Below are 25,945 nucleotides of genomic sequence, written 5' to 3'. Positions count from 1 at the left end.
ATTTAATATTATTGTGGTAGTGATTCACTAGTTGCGTAACACAGTGTAACACTGTTAACTGCGACTCGGTAGAGGAAGCGCTATTATCTCCCTCCGCCTCTCACCTTCCTTGTCGTACAAACGGAAGGCCTCTCGGAGCTCCTGTTGCATCGCCTCAGCATCCTCCTCAACCAGGAACCTGGAGGCCAGGATCACGAACTCCTCAAACTCCAGCTGACCGGAACCTGAAACAAACCAACGTCTTGCTGGCAAACGTAAGTAATTTCAATCATGCGAAACCGTACATAAGGACGTTCTCGAGTACATATGTTATACGTTATGTAGGGTCGATGTTAACAAATATCCGTAACAAGACACCCATTTTAATATCTGAAATTACCGACTTTGGTATCTGTGACGTTTTTACGTCTAGAGTAGTAGCCAAAGAGACAAAAGAGTCAATACAATTAGTCTAGACATGTCACAAGAAATTTATATTTAAAACTGAGCTCGTAATGTCCATCACCTGAATAGTGCGCGACGCAGCTGCTTCGCCACGTTCCCACTGTTGACATCATGAATGATGGTAGAATAGATTTATCAGATGACCAGCTGTTATAACTAGAAAGAGGATAGTAGACGAAGCAGAATATAACACTGTTTCCCAAGATTTTAGGTTTTTATTTCCTGAGTAGAATTTTAATTACATTTTTCACCGTAGCAGAGCAGTATAGGGTCAATTCGAAGCAATTTTTCGTTAGCTGTAGACTGTCGTCGAGAAAGCAGACAGACTATAAATACATATTTCACACATTTCGAGGTAAAGGCATTATACATGGTGGTCGGAAACAATTTCAAAAGGTTGTTAGGGTGTTGCAGGGTAGGCTGCACTGAGAAGTAGTTGTTAAGAAAAAAATTCGACACATTGCGCCGTTTCCTAATTAGTTAACATTGAAGTTAGCCAACCAGGCCGTTGTACGCGGAAATTCTACTGGCCGCCAGATACAAATAGCGTCAGTTGTTCTCATAGAGTAGATGATAGCGCACGAGACAGCGCACATTTTAGCTCGGTTTCGACCCATTCTACCGTCCGACCTCCAATTTCTTTTATCGCTCTCTTGTTCGGTTTTAGGAAGCCAACCGAAGAACACGTTTGGCGACACCGTGTCTGGCGTGTCCCTTGAATTTGCTCGCGCTACGAGCTGCCTATCTTCAATGTTAATTAAATCGCAATAGGCGCAACGTGTCAAATTGTTTTTGTTAATACACTGAAGAGCCAAAGACACTGGTACACCTGCCTAATATCGATAGAGGCCCAATGAGCACGCAGAAGTGCCGCAACACGACGCAGCATGGACTAGACTAATGTCTGAAGTACTTCTGGATGGATCTGTCACCATGAATCCTGCAGGGCAGTCCATAAATCCGCAAGCGTACGAGATGGTTGAGATCTCTTCTGAACAGCACTTTGCAAGGCATTCCAGATGCAATAATGCTCATATCTGGGAAGTGTGGTGGCCAATGGAAGTGTTTAACGTCAGAGCAGTGATCCTGGAGCCACTCAGTAGCAATTCTGGACGTGTGGGGTCTCGCATTGGCCTGCTGGAGTTGCCCAAGTCCGTCGAAATGCACAATGAACATGAATGTATGCAGTAATCAGACAGGACGCTTACGCACATGTCGCCTGTCAGGGTCGTATCTAGACGTATCAGAGGTCTCACATAACTCCTACTGCACATGTCAGCACCATTAAAGAGCCCCCACCAGCTTGAACAGCCCCTGCTGAGATGCAACGTCCATGGGTTCATGAGGTTGTCTCCATATCCGTAAACGTCCATCCGCTCGATACAATTTGATGCAAGACTCGTCCGACCAGACAACAAGTTTTCAGTCATCAACAGTCAAATGTCGGTGTTGACGGTCCCAGGCGAGGCGTAAACCTTCGTGTCGTGCAGTCATCCAGAGTACATGAGTGGGCCTTCGGTTCTGAAAGCCCATATCGACGATGTTTCGTTGAATGGTTCGGACATTGACACTTGTTGATGACCCAGGACTGAAGTCTGCAGCAATTTGCCGAATGGTAGCACTTCTGGTACATCGAACGATTCTCTTCAGTCGTCGTTGGTCTCGTTCTTGCAGGATCTTTTTCTGGCAGAGATTTGATGTTTTACCGGTACACTCGTAAAAGGGTCGTATGGGAAAATCCCCACTTCACCGCTACCTAGGAGATGCCGTGTCCCATAGCTCATGCGCCCACTATAACATCACGTTCAGACTCACTTAAATCTTGATAACCTGCCAGTGTAGCAGCAGTAACCGATCTGACAAGTGCAGCAGACACTTGTTGTCTCATATAGGCGTTGCGAACCGCAGTGCCGGATCTGCCTGTTTAGATATATGTGTATTTGGATACGGATACTTATACCAGCTTCTTTGTCGCTTCTGAGCAGTTATTTCTACCATAACCCACGCGGCAACACCTGTACCAGTTACCAGCTTTTCAAAGTGTTTCTGACCACACTGTATATTTAAATCACCATTTACATCACGCGTGTTCCTGTAGTTTCCACATAGATTGCAATGCTTTATTAAGGGAACGTAAATGAACATGAATGCGAGGGATATTGTAATCTATATTTGTTGAAAAGTGAAAAATCTGAAATGTGTTGTCTTTTTGTTTCAGTGTTGTGTTCGATGATGGGGTAAACGAGTCATTGAAGAGTATCATTGAAGTCTCTTCAATGACAAGAAGAATTGTTGCGATGTCGTATTGAGACCTGTCAGAAGTAGTGTTTTTGAGCATCATATGACTCATCTATAAATACTCTTATCTTCAGAGACTTCATTTGTTTATATGACTCCCTGCCATATCAGATTACCTAGTGCTTCCTTAAGTTGAAAAATCAGCTAGCTTATTTGAGGCTTCCTCTGGGAACATGACCGTGCTCACATTTAATAGCGCAGTTCACAAAGTACTAGGTCACCATCCCAAGGCAGCTAAAATGACAGTTCAATGAAACTCCGCTGGGTTTAATTTTTGTGCCAATCTCCAGTTCTATAGTGTCTCAATAAATTGCGCTAAAACTCAAACAAGGTGGCCGGAATCGCCTATTGTGACGTAAACTGCTCTCGTGCCAGCCTCCGTTGTCACATGAAGGATGAAGACAGACCTATAGCACTTCGGTAAAACGTATTTCCTCGTGACCCTGCTTTATACAACATAAATGCGGATTCAACTACAACTGCAGTAAATAGGACTAAGGGGTTGGACAAAAATATGCGAAGACAACGAGAAATGCGTGCCTGAATATAGACGTAATCCGTAGCAGTCACGGTAACTTCGATTACTACAACAGGACCCTTGAAGCCAAGCGCCGTAATGTAATACTGTCCCCTCGGCCTACGTCCGTGGCGTGGCACATGTCTCGAGCAGCCGATCGAACGACGATGTTCTATCCGTACACGGTCATCGACCTACTGAAGCAGGAAACGTGATTCTTCCGACCAGGTGTCACGTTTCCACTCTCGGTCCAGTCTCGATAATCCGGAACTCACGGACTTCGAACGTCGTCACGTGATTCGGTGTCACTTGTCTCATACGTCTGTACGTGCGATTTCCACACTCCTAAACATTCCTAGGTCCACTGCTTCCGATGTGATAGTGAAGTGCAAACGTGAAGGGACACGTACAGCACAAAAGCGTACGGTCCACCTCTTCTATTGACTGACAGAGACCGCCGACAGTTGAAGAGGCACACATCTATCCAGACCACCAAGCAGGGATTCCAAACTGCATCAGGATCCACTGTAAATACTGTGACAGTTAGGCGGGAGGTGAGAAAACTTGGATTTCATGGTCGAGCGGCTGCTCATAAGCCACACATCACGTCGATAAATGTCAAAAGACGCCTCGCTCGGTGTAAGCAGGGTAAACATTGGACGATTGAAAAGTGGAAAAACGCTGTGTGGAGTGACGAATCACGGTACACAATGTGGCAGGGTGTGGGTATGACAAGTGCCCGGTGACCATCACCTGCCAGCGTGTGTAGTGCCGACAGTAAAATTCTGACGCGGTGATGTTATGGTGTGGTCGTGTTTTTCATGGAGGGGGCCTGCACCTCTTCTTGTTTTGCGTGGCACTATCACATCACAGGCCGGCATTGAAGTTTTAAGCACCTTCTTGCTTTCCACTGTCGACGAGCTATTCAGCGATGGTGACAGCATCTTTCAACATGATCGAGTGCCTGTTCATAATGCGCGGTCTGTGGCGGAGTGGTAACACGACAATAACATCTCTGTAATGGACTGGCCTGCACAGTCCTGACCTGAATTCTATAGAACACCTTTAGGATGTTTTAGAATACGGGCTTCCTGCAAGGCCTCACCGACCGACATCGATACCTCTCCTCAGTGCAGCACTCCGTGAAGAATGGACTGCCATTCCCCTAGAAACCATCCAGCATCTGATTGAACGTATGGTTGCGAGAGTGGAAGCTGTCGTGAAGGCTAAGGGTGGATGGCGCCACCAACTTCTAAGCCATTTTCAGCCAGATGTCCGGATACTTTTGACCTCATAGTGTCTTTCTTTCGCTTACACCATAGTCCCGCAGGGTCGGCGTGGTTACAACGGATGTGGCAGTGTTAGTGTTAGGGATGGCCGGATGCCCTTCCTGCCGCCACCCTGTACCCCCCGGGACGGAATCAGTGTACCCCAGCTGTCTACGTCTAGTGTAAATCGTGAAATAGTGTGTACGTGTGTCAAATGTCTGTGACTCGTGTAACTGAGGTGGGCCGTGGGGACCAGCCCGGTATTCACCTAGTTGGATGTGGAAAACCGCCTAAAAACCACATCCAGGCTGGCCGACACACCGGCCCTCGTCCTTAATCCGCCGGGCGGATTCGACCTGGGGCTGGCGCGCCTACCCGAGTCCAGGAAGCAGCGCGTTAGCGCTCTCGGCTACCCTGGCGGGTTTCTTTGATCAGACGGTGTATACTGCCAGTTTTAGAATTGTAGGCCTATATTCAAGTATTGATTTATTATTAGATATTCTGTACATGAGACCCACATCTGTCCTTAGCCCCCTTAGAGCAAGAATTGAAAACAAGACGATGTATGTTGACACCTCGCGATAACCACTTTGCTAACATTGCTAACTGCATGTAAGTGGCACAATAAAAGGGGTCTGACGGGTCCGTCGTTCGGGTTCGTCATACATCGGATTTGTCCGGAACACTTCGTGTCGACTCACTCCTTTCTTTTTCTTATTTTTTATTTGTACCAACGCCAGTGACCTAGCAGCCGCAAAACTGCGTGGTGAGGTTAAACGTTGAAGTTTCTGTTGGTAGCGCCGAGCGGAGATTACGTCAGCATTTCCGCTCACATGTCTCCGCCCACCGCAAAGACCAGTAGACTTTTTTCCATCAATTTCAGTAACTGTTTTTGAAGAACGTCGATGTGAAGAAAAGGTGCACTAGTTGCGTCAAAAATTAATTTTTTACTGGTGCGCTATTTCTTCACATCGGATATCTTGTTATTCCATTGACACCTCCGCCCCTAGTACAATCTTCTTCTTTCTACACTTGCTTCACATAGTCAAAGAGAAAGAATGACAGTGATGAAAGCTCAAAAAGTAGTAAGACTTCTTCACGCAGTGAAAGTGAAAGTAAAGTTATGTTGTACTACAATTTTTAAAAAAAAGCAAAAGTTCAAATATTTACCGAAATTCGCGAAGAAAATGTAAGACAAAATAAAAATATCGGTACTCTATATTTTATATTTCGATATCGATACTGTGGGAGTAATGACGCCAATATAGATCGATGTTTTTTTGCAAAGAAGTACCGGCGTCTCGATGCATCGATATTTTGTGAATAGGCCGAGTGCGCCGGTGATGACTGACCGTCGACGTCGACCTCGTCGATGATGTCCTTGAGCGTGTCCGCGTCCAGCTTGAGCCCCAGCATGTCCAGGATGGTGCGCACGATGTCGGTGGTGATGTAGCCCTTCTTGTCGTGGTCGAAGGCGTCGAACGCCTTCTTCAGCACTGGCGCAAAAAAATAACACACGTTAATTCACTTTTCCTTTTTCACCACAACATCAACCAGGTATAACTGCAATGTTATTTACACTGGCCTTATCTAAACATCTACAGTACTTCAAGGACTGGATAAGAAGGAGCACCCAAAAAGCTATTGCTTTTAGGGGAATAATTTTACGAGATAAAAAACTCATGTATTCAACGAAAGAGTAACCCCTCTAATTGACAGGTTTCAATTATTTGGATGCTAATGGCAATTCCTCCCATTCTCCTCGCTCACTGACATCATGTCATCACCAATTTAGTATTGGAAGGCAGCGTGGAAGGTAAAAATCGTAGAGGGAGACCAAGAGATAAATACGCTAAGCAGATTCAGAAGGATGTAGGTTGCAGTAGGTACTGGGAGATGAAGAAGCTTGCACAGGATAGAGTAGTATGGAGAGCTGCATCAATCCAGTCTCTGGACAACAACAACAACAACAACAACAACTGACATCATGATAACACACTGCCGCCGTTTTAGCTCCAACAGCTGTCACTTGCACATTGTTGGGCTGAATACATTTCTCCACCGTTAGGGATGACACACATGAAAAAGGCAAAAACCATTCTAAATTACGAGGACAATTTTTGTTGGTCCCAGAAAGGCAACAATATTTTGTTTAACAATGTACACTTTTAAGCTATTCGCCTTGGATGTAGGTCCGCCTTTTATGCAAAAACACTGTTTTTCCTTGTTACCCAAACATGTTTCGGCACCTACCCTCAATGGGTTTTGTTTATTGGAACCTGTAAAAATGAACATGTTTTAGGTTATAACTGACCTTACAAAGAGACGCCTAAAGAAAGTCTTTGTTCGTTTCTCTTCTTACCGTGGTTTTACATTATATCATTTTGCAGGACCATCTGTATGGCGTTCTTCACTGATAGCTTGCCACTTGCAAACTAAACGACATAAAGTGAATTTCATCTCCATCAATTTCTTAATTTTTTTGAAATCACATGACTTTGATGTGGCAAAAACGAACGCTGACGGGGTTAGGAAACACAACAACATAGTGTTCAACGCGTTTTACGAAGTGAAAAGGCATTTTTAAGAACGAAATTACACAAAATATGTTAATATGTGTGTGCACTTTCCTCAGAACGTAAAAGATGTATAGTCACAACAAAACGTGAGTAGTAACAAATATATACGCAAAACATTTTGCCACACTAAATTCACGTTTTTGCTAAAAATCAAGGGATGCGTTAACTTGCCGATGAAATTCATATTTACATCGTTTGGTTTGCAGGTTACGATATCGAAACATGTTTTGAGTAACAAGAAAAAAACACAGTTTTTGCATGAAAGGGGGACCTATATCCAATAACTTAACGACAAATACGGAAAGAAAGACAAGAACTGCAGATCCAAACGATTAATTATTCACCGTTGTCGTAATGTCTTTACGTGTAGCGTACAAGTGTCTTTGTTGAAAATAAAACAGCCCAATGATGAAATACCTTTTTCAATGAGACATGCTAATTCTTGAGATTTTTAGTGTGTTGAATCCTAAGATGACAAGAAAAGTCCCTTACCGCCACCTTTTTTTACACTTAATACAATATTTAAAAATTATATTTTTAGCGATTTTAATACATTTATTTCATATACTATTTCAGTTAGCAATAATATGGAATATTTCAATGACACAGGTTATAAATGTTAGTATACTTGAAAATTCCTAGAATCTTGTGGATCCGAAAAAAATTCTATTAACACATCTATACATTAAGCTGCTCCTAATGAAACAGTTCGCGGGAGGCTTACCGAAAGACACAGAATGTTTCAAGTACGTCTTCGAGGAGTTACCTCACGTAGGAGAAACGAAACTGAAAGAAACAGTGTTTGTTGTCCCTGGAGTTCGTAAAATGATGTCCAATTCCAACTTTGAGAAAAAGTGAGCGAGAGGGAGGTTTCAGCATCACTCTTAGGCGATGAGAAGGATGCACAGTATTTTTCTGCTGTAGCCAACACCCTCGAAATATTCAACAAACTAGGCTGTTTGATGCGCCTCACTTTTCCCTTTTTCAACAGCCACCTTGCCCTTGTCCCTGAAACCTCGGAATCTAGGTGAGCGCTTTCTTGAAGACGTCGGAGTAATGGTAAGATGGTACCACGGCCGATGGAATATCAATACAATGTGATGGTGTATCGTTGTTGGTCACTTCACCGTTACATGCCACAGGCCATTCATCGGAGAAAAAGCTGTGTTAGGGGCTTTAACAAGAAGAGAGAAATGAAATATAAGCTGATGGACACAAAATTCCCATGTAATAAAGACCGTTTTTCCTGTTTTTATTTCAATAAAACCTTTGTTGACATTTGAAATTAAATTACATATCATTTCTGTTACATGTGTTTTACTATCTTCCTAGCTTATAAGGGAGCTACGCTCTAACAAAACTGTTCGGAAAGAGAGAAAGAAAGGAAGAATTCATATATGGATTCAGTCCCCAAAACACCATATTAAGATATTACGTAACAAAAAGAAATCAAAGAAATAGCGTTTGTTAGGCTGTGTTATTGAATGAGTTTGGTGAACTAAGTGGCCTGCATAGGAAGACGAAAATGAGAAATATCTTACGGAGAAATTGTTTTAGATGCATTTAAATGAATTAAATTGGGATGATGATCTACAGACTTACTATATTGGAAAAAGTACGACCTGGAAATTGTCCTCTGTTAGAAGTACATCTCAACATTGGTTAGCGTCGTAGTGCAGCGTTGTGCAAATTTCATCGGACACCGTTCGGATATAGGGAGATACACTTGTGCTTTAGAAATCAGTATCAATTTCAAGCGAGTGTGACCGGGCCACAAATGAGACCTTATTTTTAACCTTACACATCTTAATAAAACAAAAAATGTGTTTGCTGGTTTCAGCCGTTATAACATCATTGTTGGAACTCTCCTTTTTTCTGGTATATTTTCCAGAGGTTTACTGAATTTAGATTTGTAACATTCCATGAAGTGACGAATGCATCATTTAAACAACACTGATATTTTTTCAGTGTTTGAATTAAACCAGTAGAGGACAAATACTGAACCGCAACAAGGCGTTATAAACCAGTGTGCATCACTGAACTACGAATTCTTTGGAACATGCGGTAGTGTGATGGTAACAGAAAGATTTTCACTTTTACATAAAGTAACTAGAAACGGTCCGTATACATATTGTCTGGGAAAGACGCAAATAACTGTTTGGTGCAGTTTCATATACGTATGTTTGCAGACCAATTTGTTTACAACTGATAAAGTAGACGTGATAAGAGGGAACACTAGCTTCTGAGTCTTTCAAAGATCTCGAAAGACGTGAAAGATGCCAACGTTGTTAACTCAGAGCCAGGTAACAGGCAAAGGAGCTGAATGATTTTATGTAAAAGCAGCAAGAATTCTTCAGTAACAGTTCAACAATTAAGTGATATTCGAAATTTTTGTTTAAGTAATACAGTTGTTAATGCTCCTGAGATTCGTCAGGTGCATCATGTATTAACAGGTTTTTTGTTGCTTCAACGTGTAGGTGACGTCATTGCAAACAAACACCGCGGTCTGGAAGGGTTTCGCGTCGAAGGAATAACTACAAAGAGGGGAAGAACACGGACAGAAGAAAAAAAGTAACAGCACAGCTACCGTATGAAGGACAACTGGAAACAGAGGAAAATCCATATAAGGAGGGCAAAATGAAGTTGTAGTGTGTGAGCCCCACAAATTGTCCAACGGTATGAGGTAAGAACGTCGCTGGAACTGAGAAATTACCCCTGCTCTAACGATCCAGCGTCGACGAAACTGTTGGTTAAGCGCAGTTGGCACTTTCAGTCTTCATTACGCACCCGACAGAGCGTAAACTGACACGATTTTCTTGTAACCAGCTGTTGTGTGAGTAAATAGCTTTCGGGCATCTGCTAGTACGGAGCACGATATGGTCTGTGCAGGTCAGCCCTCTCTACGCGTGCGCTTCACACTACTCAAGGACAAATTCGGTTACGTTGCTTGGTTGACCCTTAAAGTTCCCTTGCTTGTGAAAATTATCCCTCTTATGTAACTTTTCGTAGACGAATTTTGTACGTTTGCAATCTCCCCCTGCTACCGTAACAATTGATTTAGAAATACCAAGATGCAAACTACGGCAGCTGTAGATTTAGTGGTACTTTTCTTACACGTCACTTTGACGGTATCCGGCCAATCGACTCTCAATCACAATTTAATATTGTTCATTATTACTATGAATATAAACTTCATAAACACCCAGGGTTACATTAAAACACACAAGTTCGTACGTCTATCGAAAAAACGTTACTGTATTTGTCATTCTTTCACGAAAGCACTTTTAAACAGTAGTAAAAATTTTATTCAAGACTAAAAATGTCAACGGAAAGAACTGGGGACAATAGTCATTGTTCAAATCTATGTTACGAAAATAGTTTATTTTCCGACACAGTCACAAACAGTTTCAAAAAATATATTGATATGTGGTTTTCTCTAAAGACAGCAGTAACCTGCTTATAAAAGTTAACCTAAATAGTGTAGACCAGAGATATAAACAAAACAAAATAAAATAAAAGATACGTCAGTGAGATAAATCAAATTGAATAATCTACTTACGCTGTATCTGTTCCGCTGGAAGATCGTCCTGAAAAGTAAGAAAAGTGTTGAGTTAGAAAATGGTTTATGGCAGATAAAACAGGTTTTAACATGACCATTAACTGTTTCCTGTAGAGTACATGTAGTTGATTTAAACACAGTTGTCCTCTTCCGACTGTTCGGTGTTTCTCTATTGCCAGCACTTGGCCAAATCTACTAACGAAGTTAGTAAGTTGAGGTGGTAGATCTCTGTACTGGGTACCGACACCAGTGAAATGCCAGACAAGCGAAGGTACTAAATCTAAAATAAAAACAATTATCTGTATTTATCAGCCTAGACAGCGCAAATAGTCACAGTGCTTTAAGAATTGTGTAATTAAGTTTTGTTGTAACAGAGAAATGTAGATATTCTAAAGTACTTTAACATCAGATAAACAGCAAATGTATTGCTGATTTCGCAGCAGAAGATTTTGTTTACATCACGGTACAGTATGCGTAAAGATATAAACGTTGTTGATTCCTTTCCACATTGTTCGATTTCGTTCTTTCATTTCAGCGGGGACATTGTGCGGCTCATTCAATGATGTGACGGCCATAAACGGGGCCATAAGCTGCAATTATTATTTAGCGACACCGTTATGACTAGTCGCTGAAACAGTTCCTGTCTCGCAGGCTGTTTGATTGTTTACAGCCAGAAGATCCTGAAGAAGATCCCAGCAGAGGAATCGTGATAAATAACTGGAGAGGAACATGACGCGGTCAAAAAAATCTATAAGATTTTTCCTTCAGTTTGATAGCAAATTATTCATGCATAGAGCCTACGTATAGTAGATTCTTCAAATAATCCTATACGTTCCCAACAATACCCTCACCCTCATTGCGATCCCTGTTTTATTTTTATTTTTTATTTTGATTTTATATGCGGAATAGGTGAAATTTTAATCCATTGCAGCTTTCGGGTTATAGTCAAACTTACAGGGTATGCCTTGTCATGTTTGTACCGAATATATTGTTCGCATTACGTTTTAGTCTATTTCGATGAGAAACATCCTTGTCCGGGAGCAGAACGAATTCAGGACCTCAGTTTTACAAAGAAACAACGTTGTTCCGAAATGACGGAGAATTAGGATGTTCTCGTCATCGCTTCTAAGCTGTAATTCTACGCTCCAGTAATAAGCGTCAAGTCAGTCTTTAAGTCAACGGGAATGTGTACATAAAAGTACAGAAGGTGTTCTTAACACGGAGGCAAAATCTCTCGATGGGGGAAACGAAATGAAATAACTTACGTGTGTCAGTAGACAGCAGTTTGTTTCTATAAAATCCACCAATATATTATAAATGCCGGAACTCATATACGTCAGATATCACATAACAGTTGACGAATGACATTGTACGTTTATACACAGACAAGGCTGCTTGCTTTGTTGTTTATTTCTATTTTTCTCGAGCAGGTATTGAGCTACATGCCAGTCTTCAGCCTTCGTGTAATTTACTATTGTGCGCTCCTAGAATTTCGGTAAACTATTTAAAAATTTTACTTTAACATTTTTTACCACTTCCTCGTCGTGTCACAGACGAAGCAGCCTGGTTTACATAGAAGTATATATACATAAAGTATCACTCATCAACATCATACAAGGTGAATCCAAAGGACCGAGGTGTCGCAGTGTTTAGCACACGAGGTTCGCATTCGGGAGGACAACGGTTCAAACGTGCGTCCGGTCATCCTGATTTATCTTTTCAGTAATTTCCCTAAATCACTTCAGGCAAATGCCGGGATGGTTCCCTTGAAAGGGCACGGCCGGCTTCCTTCCCCACCCTTCCCTTATGCAATGGGATCGACAACCTCGCTGTTTGGTCTCTTCCCGCAGATCAACCAACCAACCATCTACATCTACGTGATTACGCTGCTATTTACAATAAAGTGCCTGGCAGAGGGTTCAATGAACCACCTTCAGGCTGTCTCTCTACTGTTCCACTCTCGAACGACGCGCGGGGTAAACGAGCACTTAAATTTTTCTATGCGAGCCCTGATTTCTCTTACAATGGAAAATTGTACTGAAATGCAGGAGGATCTGCAGCGAATTGACGCATGGTGCAGGAAATGGCAATTGAATCTCAATGTAGACAATTGTAGTGCGCTGCGAATATATAGAAAGAAAGATCCCTTATCATTTAGCTACAAAATAGCACGTCAGCAACTGGAAGCAGTTAATTCTATAAATTATCTGAGAGTAGGCATTAGTAGTGATTTAAAATGGAATGACAATATAAAGTTGATCGTGGGTAAAGCAGATGCCAGACTGAGATTCATTGGAAGAATCCTAAGGAAATGCAATCCGAAAATAAAGGAAGTAGGTTACAGTACGCTTGTTCGCCCACTGCTTGAATACTGCTCAGCAGTGTGGGATCCGTTCCAGATAGAGTTGATAATGGAGATAGAGAAGATCCAGCGGAGAGCAGCGCGCTTCGTTACAGGATCGTTTGGTAATCGCGAGAGCGTTACGGAGGTGATAGATAAACTCCAGTGGAAGACTCTGCAGGAGAGACGCTCAGTAGCTCGGTACGGGCTTTTGTTTAAGTTTCGAGAACATACCTTCACCGAGGAGTCAAGCAGTATATTGCTCCCTCCTACGTATATCTCGCGAAGAGACCATGAGGATACAATCAGAGAGATTAGAGCCCACACAGAAGCATATCTACAATCCTTCTTTCCACGAACAATACGAGACTGGAATAGAAGGGAGAACCGATAGAGGTACTAAGGGTACATTCTGCCACACACCGTCAGGTGGCTTGCGGAGTATGGATGTAGATGTTACCGCGATGAACATTTCTCCCTATGTCGGTGGGTGCCAATAGAATGTTTTCGCAATCGGAGGAGAAAACTGGGGGTTGCAGTTTCATGAGAAGATCCCGTCGCAACGAAAAACGCCTTTGTTTTAATGACTGCCACTCCAATTCATATATCATGTCTGTGGCACTATCTCACCTACTTCGCGATAATACAAAACGAGCTGCCCTTCTTTGTACTTCTTCGATGTCATCCATCAGTCCCATCTGATGCGGATCCCACACCGCACAGCAATACTCCAGAATAGGACGGACAAGCGTGGTGTAAGCAGTCTCTTTAGTAGACCTGTTGCACCTTCTAAGTGTTCTGCCAATGAATCGCAGTCTTTGGTTGGCTCTACCCACAACATTATCTACGCGATTGTTCCAATTTAAGTCAAAAAATGGTTCAAATGGCTCTGAACACTATGGGACTTAAGTACTGAGGTCATCAGTCCCTTAGAACTTAGAACTACTTAAACCTAACTAACCTAAGGACACCACACACATCTATGCCCGAGGCAGGATTCGAATCTGCGACCGTAGCAGTAGCGCGGTTCCAGACTGAAGTGCCTAGAACCGCTCGGTCACTCTAGTGGACATCTATATCTACATACATACTCCGCAATCCACCGGGTGCGTGGTGGAGAGTACCTCGTACCACAACTAGCATTTTCTCTCCCTGTTCCACTCCCAAACAGAACGAGGGAAAAATGACTGCCTATATGCCTCTGTACGAGCCCTAATCTCTCTTATCTTATCTTTGTGGTCTTTCCACGAAATGTAAGATGGCGGCAGTAAAATTGTGGTGCGGTCAGCCTCAAAAGATGGTCCTCTAAATTTCCTCAGTAGCGATTCACGAAATGAACGCCTCCTTTCCTCTAGAGACTCCCACGCGAGTTCCTGAAGCATTTCCGTAACACTTGCGTGATGATCAAACCTACCAGTAACAAATCTAGCAGCCCGCCTCTGAATTGCTTCTATGTCCTCACTCAATCCGATCTGATAGGGATCCCAAACGCTCGAGCAGTAGTCAAGAATAAGTCGTATTAATGTTTTATAAGCGGTCTCCTTTACAGATGAACCACATCTTCCCAAAATTCTACTATCCGCCTTCTCCACATCTGCCATTACATGCTTGCCCCGCTTCATATCGCTCTGCAGTGTTACGCCCAAATATTTAATCGACATGACTGTGTCAAGCACTACACTACTAATGGAGTATTCAAACATTACGGGATTCTTTTTCCTATTCATCTGTATTAATTTACGTTTACCAATATTTAGAGTTAGCTGCCATTCTTTACACCAATCACAAATCCTGTCCAAGTCATCTTGTATCGTCCTACAGTCACTCAACGACGACACCTTCCCGTACACCACAGCATCATCAGCAAACAGCCGCACATTGCTATCCACTCTATCCAAAAGATCATTTATGTAGATAGAAAACAACAGCGGACCTACCACACTTGCCTGGGGCACTCCAGATGCTACCCTCACCTCCGATGAACACTCACCATCGAGGACACCGTACTGGGTTCCATTACTTAAGAAGTCTTCGAGCCACTCACACACTTGGGAACCAATCCCATATGCTCGTACCTTAGTTAGGAGTGTGCAGTGGAGCACCGAGTCAAACGCTTTCCGGAAGTCAAGGAATATGGCATTCGTCTGATACCCTTCATTCATGGTTCGAAGGATATCATGTGAAAAAAGGGCGAGTTGCGTTTCGTAGGAGCGATGCTTTCTAAAGCCGTGCTCATGCATGGACAGCAACTTCCCTGTCTCAAGGAAATTCATTATATTCGAACTGAGAATATGTTCTAGAATACTGCAAAAAACCGACGTTAACTATATTGTTCCGTAATTTTGCGGATCCGTCCTTCTAGGCTTCTTATATACAGGCGTCACCTGCGCTTTTTTCCAGTCGCTCGGGACTTTACGTTGGGCAGGAGATTCGCGATAAATGCAAACTAAGTAAGGAGCCAATGCAGTAGAGTGCTCTCTGTAAAACCGAATTGGAATCCCATCAGGACCCTGCCGATTTATTTATTTTCAACCCATTCAGCTGATTCACATCCCCAGGGACGTCTATCACTATACGGGAATCTGAACGAGACTCAAACGGCGGTATGTTTGTATGATCCTCCTGCGTGAAAGATTTCTCAAATGCTAAATTTAAAATTTCAGCTTTCGTTTTGCTGTCTTCCGTTGCTAGTAAATAAGGTAAATGAGGCAACACATTACGTCAATCTTCTGTGAAGGGCCACTGGTCCCCTTGGATTTCTTCTGAACAACCTCCGAAATTTTGTACGTGGAGTTCTGGTTTACCCTGTAGACATGCTGTGAACCGCAGCCTTCTTTGTTATCACGGAACTAAGTCACGTATTACGGTGAGTGGTCATTAGACATAGGTGCATCTACAATACAATGCCAACGCTAGCCACAACCCCACGTAAACAGCCGAGTAACCGCTAACGGCCGCGGCAGGTACGTCAGCCGCCTGGAGACGTACCATGGCGGCGGCTGCGGGGGCGGCGGCGGCGGCGGCGGCAGTGGTCCTGGTGGCTCCTGCGGCGTCGTCTCACTACTGGGGGCGGCTCGGGCGACTCCTCAACGCTCCAATTTAGCGGAGGAGAACCGGCAGTAAGAGTCCGCGTGCGCTGCAATGGGCTGCATTGTACCTATGACCCGTCCTTCGCCCGAATTAGCGGCCGCCGGAGTGACATTTGACGGCGGCGAAAGTGGCCAACGGCGCGTCGCGGTCGCTCCCCCTCCCGCGTGCAGACCGCGCGAAGGCGCCGCCACACACCGTCTACTGCTGCTTTCCGGACTGAGCCTTCTCCGAGCGTTCCTCACTCCGCAGATCTAGCCTTGCTATTGCCCACAAAGTCGTCCGCATGCAGCTGAGCAGTTTACCTGTATCCAAAGTTATTTTAATAGCCACGTAGAATACCTCCGGTCTCTACTGCCACAACCTAATTGAAATACAGGATGTTCCATTGATCGTCACCGGGCCAAATATCTCACGAAATAAGAGTCAAACGAAAAAACTACAAAGAACGAAATTTGTCTAGCTTGAAGGGGGAAACCAGGTGGCGCTGTCGTTGGCCCGCTAGATAGCGCTGCCATAGGTCAAACGGATATCAACTGGTCTTTTTTTTAAACAGGAACCACCATTTTTTATTACATATTCATGTAGTGCGTAAAGAAATATGAATGTTTTATTTGCACCACTTTTTTCGCTTTGTGATAGATGCCACTGTAATAGTCTCAAAATATGGATCGCAGTTTTAGACGAACAGTTGGTAACAGGTAGGTTTTTTAAATTAAAATACAGAACGTAGGTACGTTTGATCATTTTATTTCGGTTGTTCCAGTGTGATACATGTACCCTTCTGAACTTATCATTTCTGAGAACGCATGCTGTTTCAGCGTGATTGTTTGTAAACACCACATTAATGCAATAAGTGTTCAAAATGATATCCATCAACCTCAATGCATTTGGCAACACGTGTAACGACATTCCTCTGAACAGCGAGTAGTTCGCCTTCTGTAATGTCCGCACATGTATTGACGATGCGTTGACGCGTGTTGTCAGGCGTTGTCGGTGGATCACGATAGCAAATATCCTTCAACTTTCCGCACAGAAAGAAATCCGGACACGTCAGATCCGGTGAACGTGCGGGCCACGGTACGGTTGCTTCGACGACCAATCCACCTGTCATGAAATATGCTATTCACTACCGTTTTTTGTGCGGTAATGACCGTAGCAGTTTTGCGCCCTACAACCATTAAAAAGAACAATACCCCTTCAACCGCACGCGAGCTATGTGCCGGACATCCATCATGTTGGAAGTACATCGCCATTCTGTCATGCAGTGAAACATCTTGTAGTAACATCGGTAGAACATTACCTAGGAAATCAGCATACATTGCACCATTTAGATTGCCATCGATAAAATGGGGACCAACTATCCTTCCTCCCTTAATGCCGCACCATACATTAACCCGCCAAGGTCGTTGATGTTCCACTTGTCGCAGCCATCGTGGATTTTCTGTTTCCCAATAGTGCATATTATGCCGGTTTACGTTACCGCTGTTGGTGAATGATGCTTCGTCGCTAAATAGAACGCGTGCAAAAAATCTGTCATCGTCCCGTAATTTCTCTTGTGACCAGTGGCAGAAATGTACACGACGTTCAAATTCGTCGCCATGCAATTCCTGTTGCATAGAAATATGGTACGGGTGCAATCGATGTTCATGTAGCACTTTCAACACCGACGTTTTTGAGATTCCCGATTCTCGAGCAATTTGTCTGCTACTGATGTGCGGATTAGCCGCGACAGCAGCTACAACACCTACTTGGGCATCATCATTTGTTTCAGGTCGTGGTTGACGTTTCACATGTGACTGAACACTTCCCGCTCCCTAAATAACGTAAGTATCCGGACACTTGGATGATGTCGTCCTGGATACCGAGCAGCATACATACCACACGCCCGTTGGGCATTTTGAGCCCAGTAGCCATACACCAACACGATATCGACCTTTTCCGCAATTAGTAAACAGTCCATTTTAACACGGCTAATGTATCACGAAGCAAATACCGACCGCACTGGCGGAATGTTACATGATACCACGTACTTATACGTTTGTCATTATTACAGCGCATTCTATCACAAAGTGAAATAAGGGGTTCAACTAATTACATTCACATTTCTTTACGTACTACACGAGTATGTAATAAAAATTATGGGGTTCCTATTTTAAAAAAAACTCAATTGATATCCGCGTGACCTATGACAGGGCTATCTAGCGGGCCAACCATAGCGCCATCTGCTTTCCCCCTTCAAGCTAGACGCGTTTCGTTCTTTGTAGTTTTTTCGTTTGATCCTTATTTCGTGAGATATTTGATCCGGTCACTGTCAATGGACCAACCTTGTGTATGGAAAGAGAGTATCGAAGGGAATGTAAATAACAAGACCAGATGTTGTTGCCACGGTCTCATTCTGAAGACTGGTTTGTTACAACCCTCCAATTAGGGATGAGTAAAACCCGCTGGTAAAAACCGACAAAGGTTTTTCAGTTCATGATAACCGATATTTTTCGTTACTTGTTTGGTCTCGGTTATAACAGGTGTTTCTTACTTTTTTAATTTATAACTGGGTGAAACAAATCCAAATTCAACAAGCCATAACAGCAGTGCTAAAACTTTTGGTTTTTAAATGAAACATTTTAAAAAGAAGTAATTTTTATTCGTAAAATATTTACTGTTTTCAAATATTGCGTTATTACAGTAAATCGGAAAAGCGATCAGTGCCATTTTAATAAAAACGTAGACAGAAAAGGGCAACAAACGAATGGCATAGGAATTGGTTCAGCAGCATTGCTGAAAAAAATAACGTACCTTTTACCATGTGGCGCTGCCTATTGGATGGTACGTGGCATTGTCCTTTCTCTAGAAGTGTTTCACGAAGTGCAGCGTCGGCGATGTACAATGCTCCATTTGCTTTGAAAGATTAAAAACGGGAGCAGCTACAGCAAACGTGAGTGGTCATACAAGCAGAAAACTTAAAATTTTGCCATTAATTCATAATTTACAATAAAACCGGAGTGTAGCTGATATACTGACGGTACCTACGTCATGTGGCTTCATCTGCTTGTAGTTCTTGAAAAAGGACAAATTAACACAAAACACGGAGTTTCAACCTCACTTTTCACACTTTGGCACTCTCAATTTTTAATGGCCAAAATTGGAGTGAGCCCCGATTACAACAAGAGTTTTGAGTAGCGTTACAAAAGGTTAGAATCAGCGGAAGAATACTGCTGATTTTTTGTAGTATACGACCACTCACTACTTTTCAAGAAAACCAACGAACGGCGAACAAACTATTTTTCTTTTATTTGTCTATTTCATTTAATATTTTGGTTCTATGTATCTTGAAACTGAGGGAGATAAAATTTTTCATTGTTTGTTCGATTTGCGTATTTATTGCAGGAAAGGTAAGAATAAAAACCCGAGAATTGTTTATTTCAGAAACCAGTTATTTTGAGCGATTTTATCAGGCAGGTTAAAGTGGCTTTAAAAAAATCGATATAAGTGAAAACTGTCGTTACAACGATAACGGCCATCCCTGCTTTCCATGCCAGCCTACCTGTATGAGTCTCTTCACCTCTGGATAACTTCTATAATCTACACTATTTTGAACCAGCTTACTGGAATCAAGGCTTGGGTTTCTCTCGTAAATTTTTATCCACAACCCTTACCTCTGTTACCAAACTGATTGTTTCCTTATGGCGCAGGAAGTATTCTGTCAACGGATTCCATCTTTAAGTCAAGTTACACCATGCATTTCTCTTACCACCCATTCCATTCAGTTTCACTTCATTAATTATAGGACCTAATCTTCACCTTTCTTCTGGAGCACCACATTTCAAAAGATCCTATTCTCTTCCTGAACTCTTTCTCTTCCACGTTTCACTTCCGTACAAGTCTATAATGCGGATAAATACTTACGGATAATACTTCCTCACACTTATATAAAATATATATTTTTTGTTGGATGTCAAAAAATTCTCTTGTTCAGAAACGATTTTCTTGTTACTGCAAATACGCATGTTTTTCCTCTCTGATTCGGTCGTCGTCATATATTTTGCTCCAGAAATACAGATGTGTATCATTCCGTAACCTTATTCCTGACGATGGCCTCATTTAATTCAGCTACATTCCATTGCCTTTGTTTTATTAACCTTATAAACTCTTTTCCCGACGATACCAAGTGCAGTGGTTAATAAAAAAGGAAAAAAGAAAAGGTTGAAAATGTGGGAAGAAAAGGTGAGTAAAAAGTGGATTTTAAAATTGTTAATGACCTGGAAAAAGGGAAAGAATGAAATGCAAATCGGACTTCGCGATTCGGAAAAGCTATTGTTGGGGTGGTCCTCGTGGCGTTTCTGAGCAAAAGACAAACCAATTTCCACTACAAAAATTATTTGAAAGAGAACATAGAATAAGAAAATGTGATTAACATGGGGAAATGGCGTAGATAAGAGTTCATTCACTACCAATTTAATACGTCTTCTCTCGTGCGGCGTCCAGGTCTTGTTCCCCAGAAATCTCTTGCTTCATTTCTGCATGAAAAGTCGCAGCTGCTCCAAAATCTTGCAGTCGTCCAGGAATTGCTAATGTACACAAATGAAAACCATCTTGATATTGATTGCAATGTATTTTACGTTGCTGCTTCCATCCTCCAAATTTCATACAAACTTCCACAATACGTTTGCACATGAATAAGTTTTTTCGTCTTAATCTGACCAAGACTAGCTAATAAGTGAAGTTAAGCTTCCGCTCTGTAGAGACAAGTGCGGGTAGACTACAAAAAAAGTTACAATTTTTGTACCTTCATTTTCTTATACAGGGTGAGTCACCTAATATTACCGCTGGATATATTTCGTAAACCACATCAAATACTGAAGAATCGATTCCACAGACCGAACGTGAGGAGAGGGGCTAGTAACCTAAAGTTGACGCTTGAGTACCACTCCTCCGCTGTTCGATCGTGTGTATCGGAGAGCACCGAATTACATAGGAATCCAAAGGCAACGGTGATGGACCTTAGGTACAGAAGAGACTGGAATAGCACATTACGCCTACATGCTAACACCTTTTTATTGGTCTTTTTCACTGACGCACATGTACATTACCATGAGGGGTGAGGTACACGTATACACGTGGTTTCCATTTTCAATTACGGAGTGGAATAGAGTGTGTCCCGACATGTCAGGTCAATAGATGTTCAATGTGGTGGCCATCATTTGCTGCACACAATTGCAATGTCTGGCGTAATGAATGTCGTACACGCCGCAGTACATCTGGTGTAATGTCGCCGCAGGCTGCCACAATACGTTGTTTCATATCCTCTGGGGTTGTAGGCACATCACTGTACACATTCTCCTTTAACGTACCCCACAGAAAGAAGTCCAGACGTGTAAGATCAGGAGAACGGGCTGGCCAATTTATGCGTCCTCCACGTCCTATGAAACGCCCGTCGAACATCCGGTCAAGGGTCAGCCTACTGTTAATTGCGGAATGTGCAGGTGCACCATCATGCTGATACCACATACGTCGACGCGTTTCGAGTGTGACATTTTCGAGAAACGTTGGCAGATAGTTCTGTAGAAACGTGATGTATGTTGCAGCTGTTTGGGCCCCCTGCAATGAAGTGAGGACCAAAGAGATGGTTGCCAATGATTCCGCACCATACATTTACGGTCCACGGTCTCTGTCGCTCTACCTGTCTGAGCCAGTGAGGGTTTTCCACGGACCAGTAATGCATGTTCCGTAGATTCACTGCCCCGTGGTTTGTGAAACCCGCTTCATCGGTAAACAGGTAGAACTGCAACGCATTCTCTGTTAATGCCCATTGACAGAATTGCACTCGATGATTAAAGTCATCACCATGTAATTGCTGATGTAGCGACACATGAAAAGGGTGATAGCGGTGACGATGCAGTATGCGCATGGCACTGTTCGCCGACCGTGGCCCGTGTTTGTTACAACACGCAACTGAACGTCGGAGGTTTAAAGTGTCAACTTTAGGTTACAATATCTCCGGATGTCATTAACATTTTACAATGCAACAAACGGCACTGAATACGTATTTGTTTATATGTTCACATGTGCTGACAAAACTAACGTGGATCCATTAAAAAAACGAAGGTTTGTGTTAAAAAACAAACTTCGGTGCATTTTTGTATGGTTTGTATTAAACAATTACACTAGCCCCTCTCCTCACGTTCGGTCTGTGGAATCGGTTCGTCAGTATTTGATGTGGTTTACGAAATATGTCCAGCGGTAACGTTAGGTGACTCACACTGTATATTTTCTCTGCCATCGAGCGCTCCTACAGCTGCGACGGTGTAATTTATATCTGAGGGAACGAGTGTAGCGGGGCGAAATTCCAAGTCCCTGACAGAATTACGATATCACTGGCAAATGTCAAAGTCTTCGTTTCTACTTTCCTATAGTGGCTAAATGACATAAAACTAACCAACAAAAAACTGATGTTGAACCGAGATTCATAGGAAGAATCTTAAGAAAATTGTCTACATTCCAGTCAAGGAGAACATTGTTGCGGACGCACTGTCACGTGCACCGGCTGAGCTTGAGAAAAGTAACACAGAAGGCAACCTCGAAAAAAAATTTCGGTTTTCCTTACATTCAAAAAGTGGGCTATGAAAACTTCGTCACCATCAAAAGTAAATGGCATGAAAAGACACACACACATATTCGGCATTATTATCTGGTTAGAAACAACATACACTTCAAACGTTGCACTGTTGATGACAATCCATGGGTACTTTGCATTTCTGACGATTTTGTTAATAAGCTCATCTGATACATTCATTTCACCTACGCACGTTTTAGTCCACGGAAATGTTATCATATTTTTCGGAAGACTTGTTATTTTAACAATATGGAAAAGAGAATTCGGAGAGTCTTGTTTATTTGTAAACTTTGTCAAGAAGGTAAACTATCTACCATCTCACATCGTCCTCCGTTGTTTCCTATCATTCCTTCAAAATTAAAAGAATTTGCTGTTGTTGATCTCTTGAGATCCCTTGTCAGAACATAGATTGGATTTTCGTACGTTCTAGTAGCTGTTGAACTTGCTTCATAGTTGGTTTCTGTCACTCCGTTACGTAAAGCCACTGGACGGTCCGTATTCAACGTGAAGTTGGACACGCTGCTAAAGTCATTTCAGATAACGCACAGCAATTCAACTCTGCTGTTTGGTCACTCATGCTTCGGCATCATAAAATCAAACCTGTTTTTATTTCATTGTACTCACCACATTGAAACTCGTCTGAACGGATTATCAAAGAAATCAATAAGCTTTGCAGACTTTATTGTCACATAAAGCATCAGTGTTGGGAGAGATATTTACACTTATTTCAAAACGTGATGAATGAAATGCCTCATGACTCCATTGCTTCACAACCTATTCTTGTACTGAAGAATGAAGAACCACCAAACAGAATCATTCCGAATGCATGTAAACTTCGACACAAAGACATAATTGATGTGACTATTAAAAATATAAATTCTGCTGCAGACAAAGGGAGAAAACTACACGGTAAAGCAAATGCAAAAAACTATATATTGATCAGAAAGTTCTCTTTAAAGCTCATTCATTGTCACATAAGAAGAAACACTTGAGTCACAAATTCTTTCTAGTTTACAATGGACCTCTCAGAATCCGACATATACGAGTACCACATGACAATTGCGTTGAAGTTGAAACTCTGCGTACTAGGAAGAGTAAAGGTTTACATCACATTTCACATGTAAAACCATTTATTGAGAGATAATCTGCTTTTTAACTTAGTCTTTGCCATAAAGTAGTCACTCCACGTTACTAGTACACTTTATCACACTTTCAAACTGTTAACATGCAACAATGTTTTGGAGTTATCCAGGCAAGAACCTAGGGAACTTATTTAGACAGTAATTACGAATGCATTGTTATAGTGAACAGAAGACACAATGTTATGGTGTGTACATTCTTGCTTGTTCATTGCACGATTATGTATGACTATAAGGCTTACATATTTGGAGCATGTACTGATAATGAAACTGTAATACAACATTTTGGTTTACTTGAAAAGACATTCTGGATTTAAAGTACTTTCTGAGAGATACCAGATGACACAGTAGTTAGTTTATTTGACAGCTACACGATTATATCACGACGCTACTAATGAGTCACACAATTTATATTAGTGCTTTTATGCTGTATCTGTTTTATATATGCACAGTTTTTCTGTATTATTCTGGAAAGTAAAACATGTTTTAGTAGTAACTCTTATGGTATAGTTACAATGAGACAGCCTTTTTCGTAGCACAACCATACATTACAGTACAGTACTTACTTCATCACGGCAATAAGCGTAATAACTACGATATCCATACGCATAGCATTTCACTTTTGCTTATGATGAGGTAAGTGCATTGACTTCTGCAGAACTTTGCTTACGGAGCACGATAACTACGACACTTGGCACATTTTTACCGTCAAGTAATGACAGAAATTTTCTTACAGCAAGACGCACAGTTTAGCACTACAGGAAACGCATTTGAGTGATTAAATTTTTGTACTTCAAACATGTTTAGAAAGATTCTTGAATTACAAAGATACAAAGAAGGTTTTAGGTGAGACGTTTCATTCTGTTGCTGTAATCTGTAACAACTGAGGGTATAATTACATTAATCCTCGGGGGGCACACGCCTGCTTTGTGTACTAAGCGTGTGGCAAGCGCCAGGAGCCGTAGCTAAAATGGTATTTGCCTATACAACTTTACACATCGATACCATATTTCTCTAATACAGAATTATACAGCTATCTGATCACTTAAAAGAGACAAACTTTTTTTTTACTATGTCAGTGAATTCACACTTACAAAATTGTATTTTGTCCATACTTTGTGAACGTTTCATATTTTTTCGGAACCATTGTGATACTATGAGAGCTTTGAATGATGTATTTGGTACGGGATTATGATTTTTGAAGTACATTTGAGGTAGATGGCTTTATTGAAACGAGCAGAGTGCATTTTTTTTAAATGAAGGAAGCTACAACGATTTTGAGATTTGATTGATGTGCTATGATGATATTATAATGTGTATTATGCTGTTGAGGTATGTTTATGATCAATGAGATGATTATATATTAGGAATTTGATTATGCAATATATTTATTATGATGAAATATTGAAAAAGTGTCAACGAATATGTGTATGCGTAATAAGGTAAGGAATGATGGCTAGTGGTTAGGGACTCTGATTTGTGGAAAGGATGTTGGAAACCAAGAATCGTACTTTAAGAGTTGTGACATGTGTGTACATGTGTGAATGTATCACAACATGGCAATTCATGAGATTTCGTTTCTACATATCTCTACTGTATTATTTCGACCTGTGATTTTTTTCTTACATACGAGTGTCACTGTAGCAGAAACTGCTGTCATATTTTAGTAAGGAAGGTAAGTGACCTTGACGTAATGCGCTGGAGCTGACCAGCTGCAGTGGCACGACAGTCGCCTGAAAAAAGAAGGTCATTAACGTGGGACTTTCTGAGGGACAGGTGGAGAAAAAAGAGGCCATTAACCTTGCTATTGACATTTCTTTGTAGAAAGCACCGCAAATACGACACTCATACTTGCAGACATATAATTACACTTTGGAGCTCGTAATTGCTGATATTTATTGAATTGCCATAAGGATAGTGAATGACGTTTCATGCTTTGCTTTATATATATTTTTGCTCATTTTGTTTACTGTCTAGTTTCTAGTTGCACTGCAGCATTGGTTAAAATAAAATTTAATAGATGTACTAATATCACTATTTTCTGTCTACAGGTGCATTAAATAATAAATTTATGATATACTTTCTTTAAAAGAAGGGAGC

At 41.8% G+C, this 25,945-nt stretch overlaps 1 protein-coding gene across 1 annotated transcript in view; it reads right to left on the bottom strand.

The window, feature by feature from the left end:
* Nucleotides 1–16,088, bottom strand: part of LOC126355891 (troponin C, isoallergen Bla g 6.0101-like) — a 36,218-nt gene extending 20,130 nt beyond the window's left edge. Inside the window, exons 1-4 of the mRNA XM_050006396.1 lie at nucleotides 15,995–16,088; nucleotides 10,666–10,693; nucleotides 5,880–6,023; nucleotides 105–224 (exon numbers count right to left, since the gene is read on the bottom strand). Of these exons, the coding sequence (XP_049862353.1) occupies nucleotides 105–224; nucleotides 5,880–6,023; nucleotides 10,666–10,693; nucleotides 15,995–15,997 (295 nt within the window). The 5' untranslated portion in view covers nucleotides 15,998–16,088. The remainder of the gene's footprint in view (nucleotides 1–104; nucleotides 225–5,879; nucleotides 6,024–10,665; nucleotides 10,694–15,994) is intronic.
* Nucleotides 16,089–25,945: the final 9,857 nt, after the last annotated feature.

This window comes from Schistocerca gregaria, chromosome 3 (genome assembly GCF_023897955.1).
Source record: "Schistocerca gregaria isolate iqSchGreg1 chromosome 3, iqSchGreg1.2, whole genome shotgun sequence".
Classification (NCBI taxonomy): Eukaryota; Metazoa; Arthropoda; class Insecta; order Orthoptera; family Acrididae; genus Schistocerca; species Schistocerca gregaria.
Note: the sequence above shows the minus strand (reverse complement) of the source record. Positions and strands in the feature narration are given on the sequence as shown.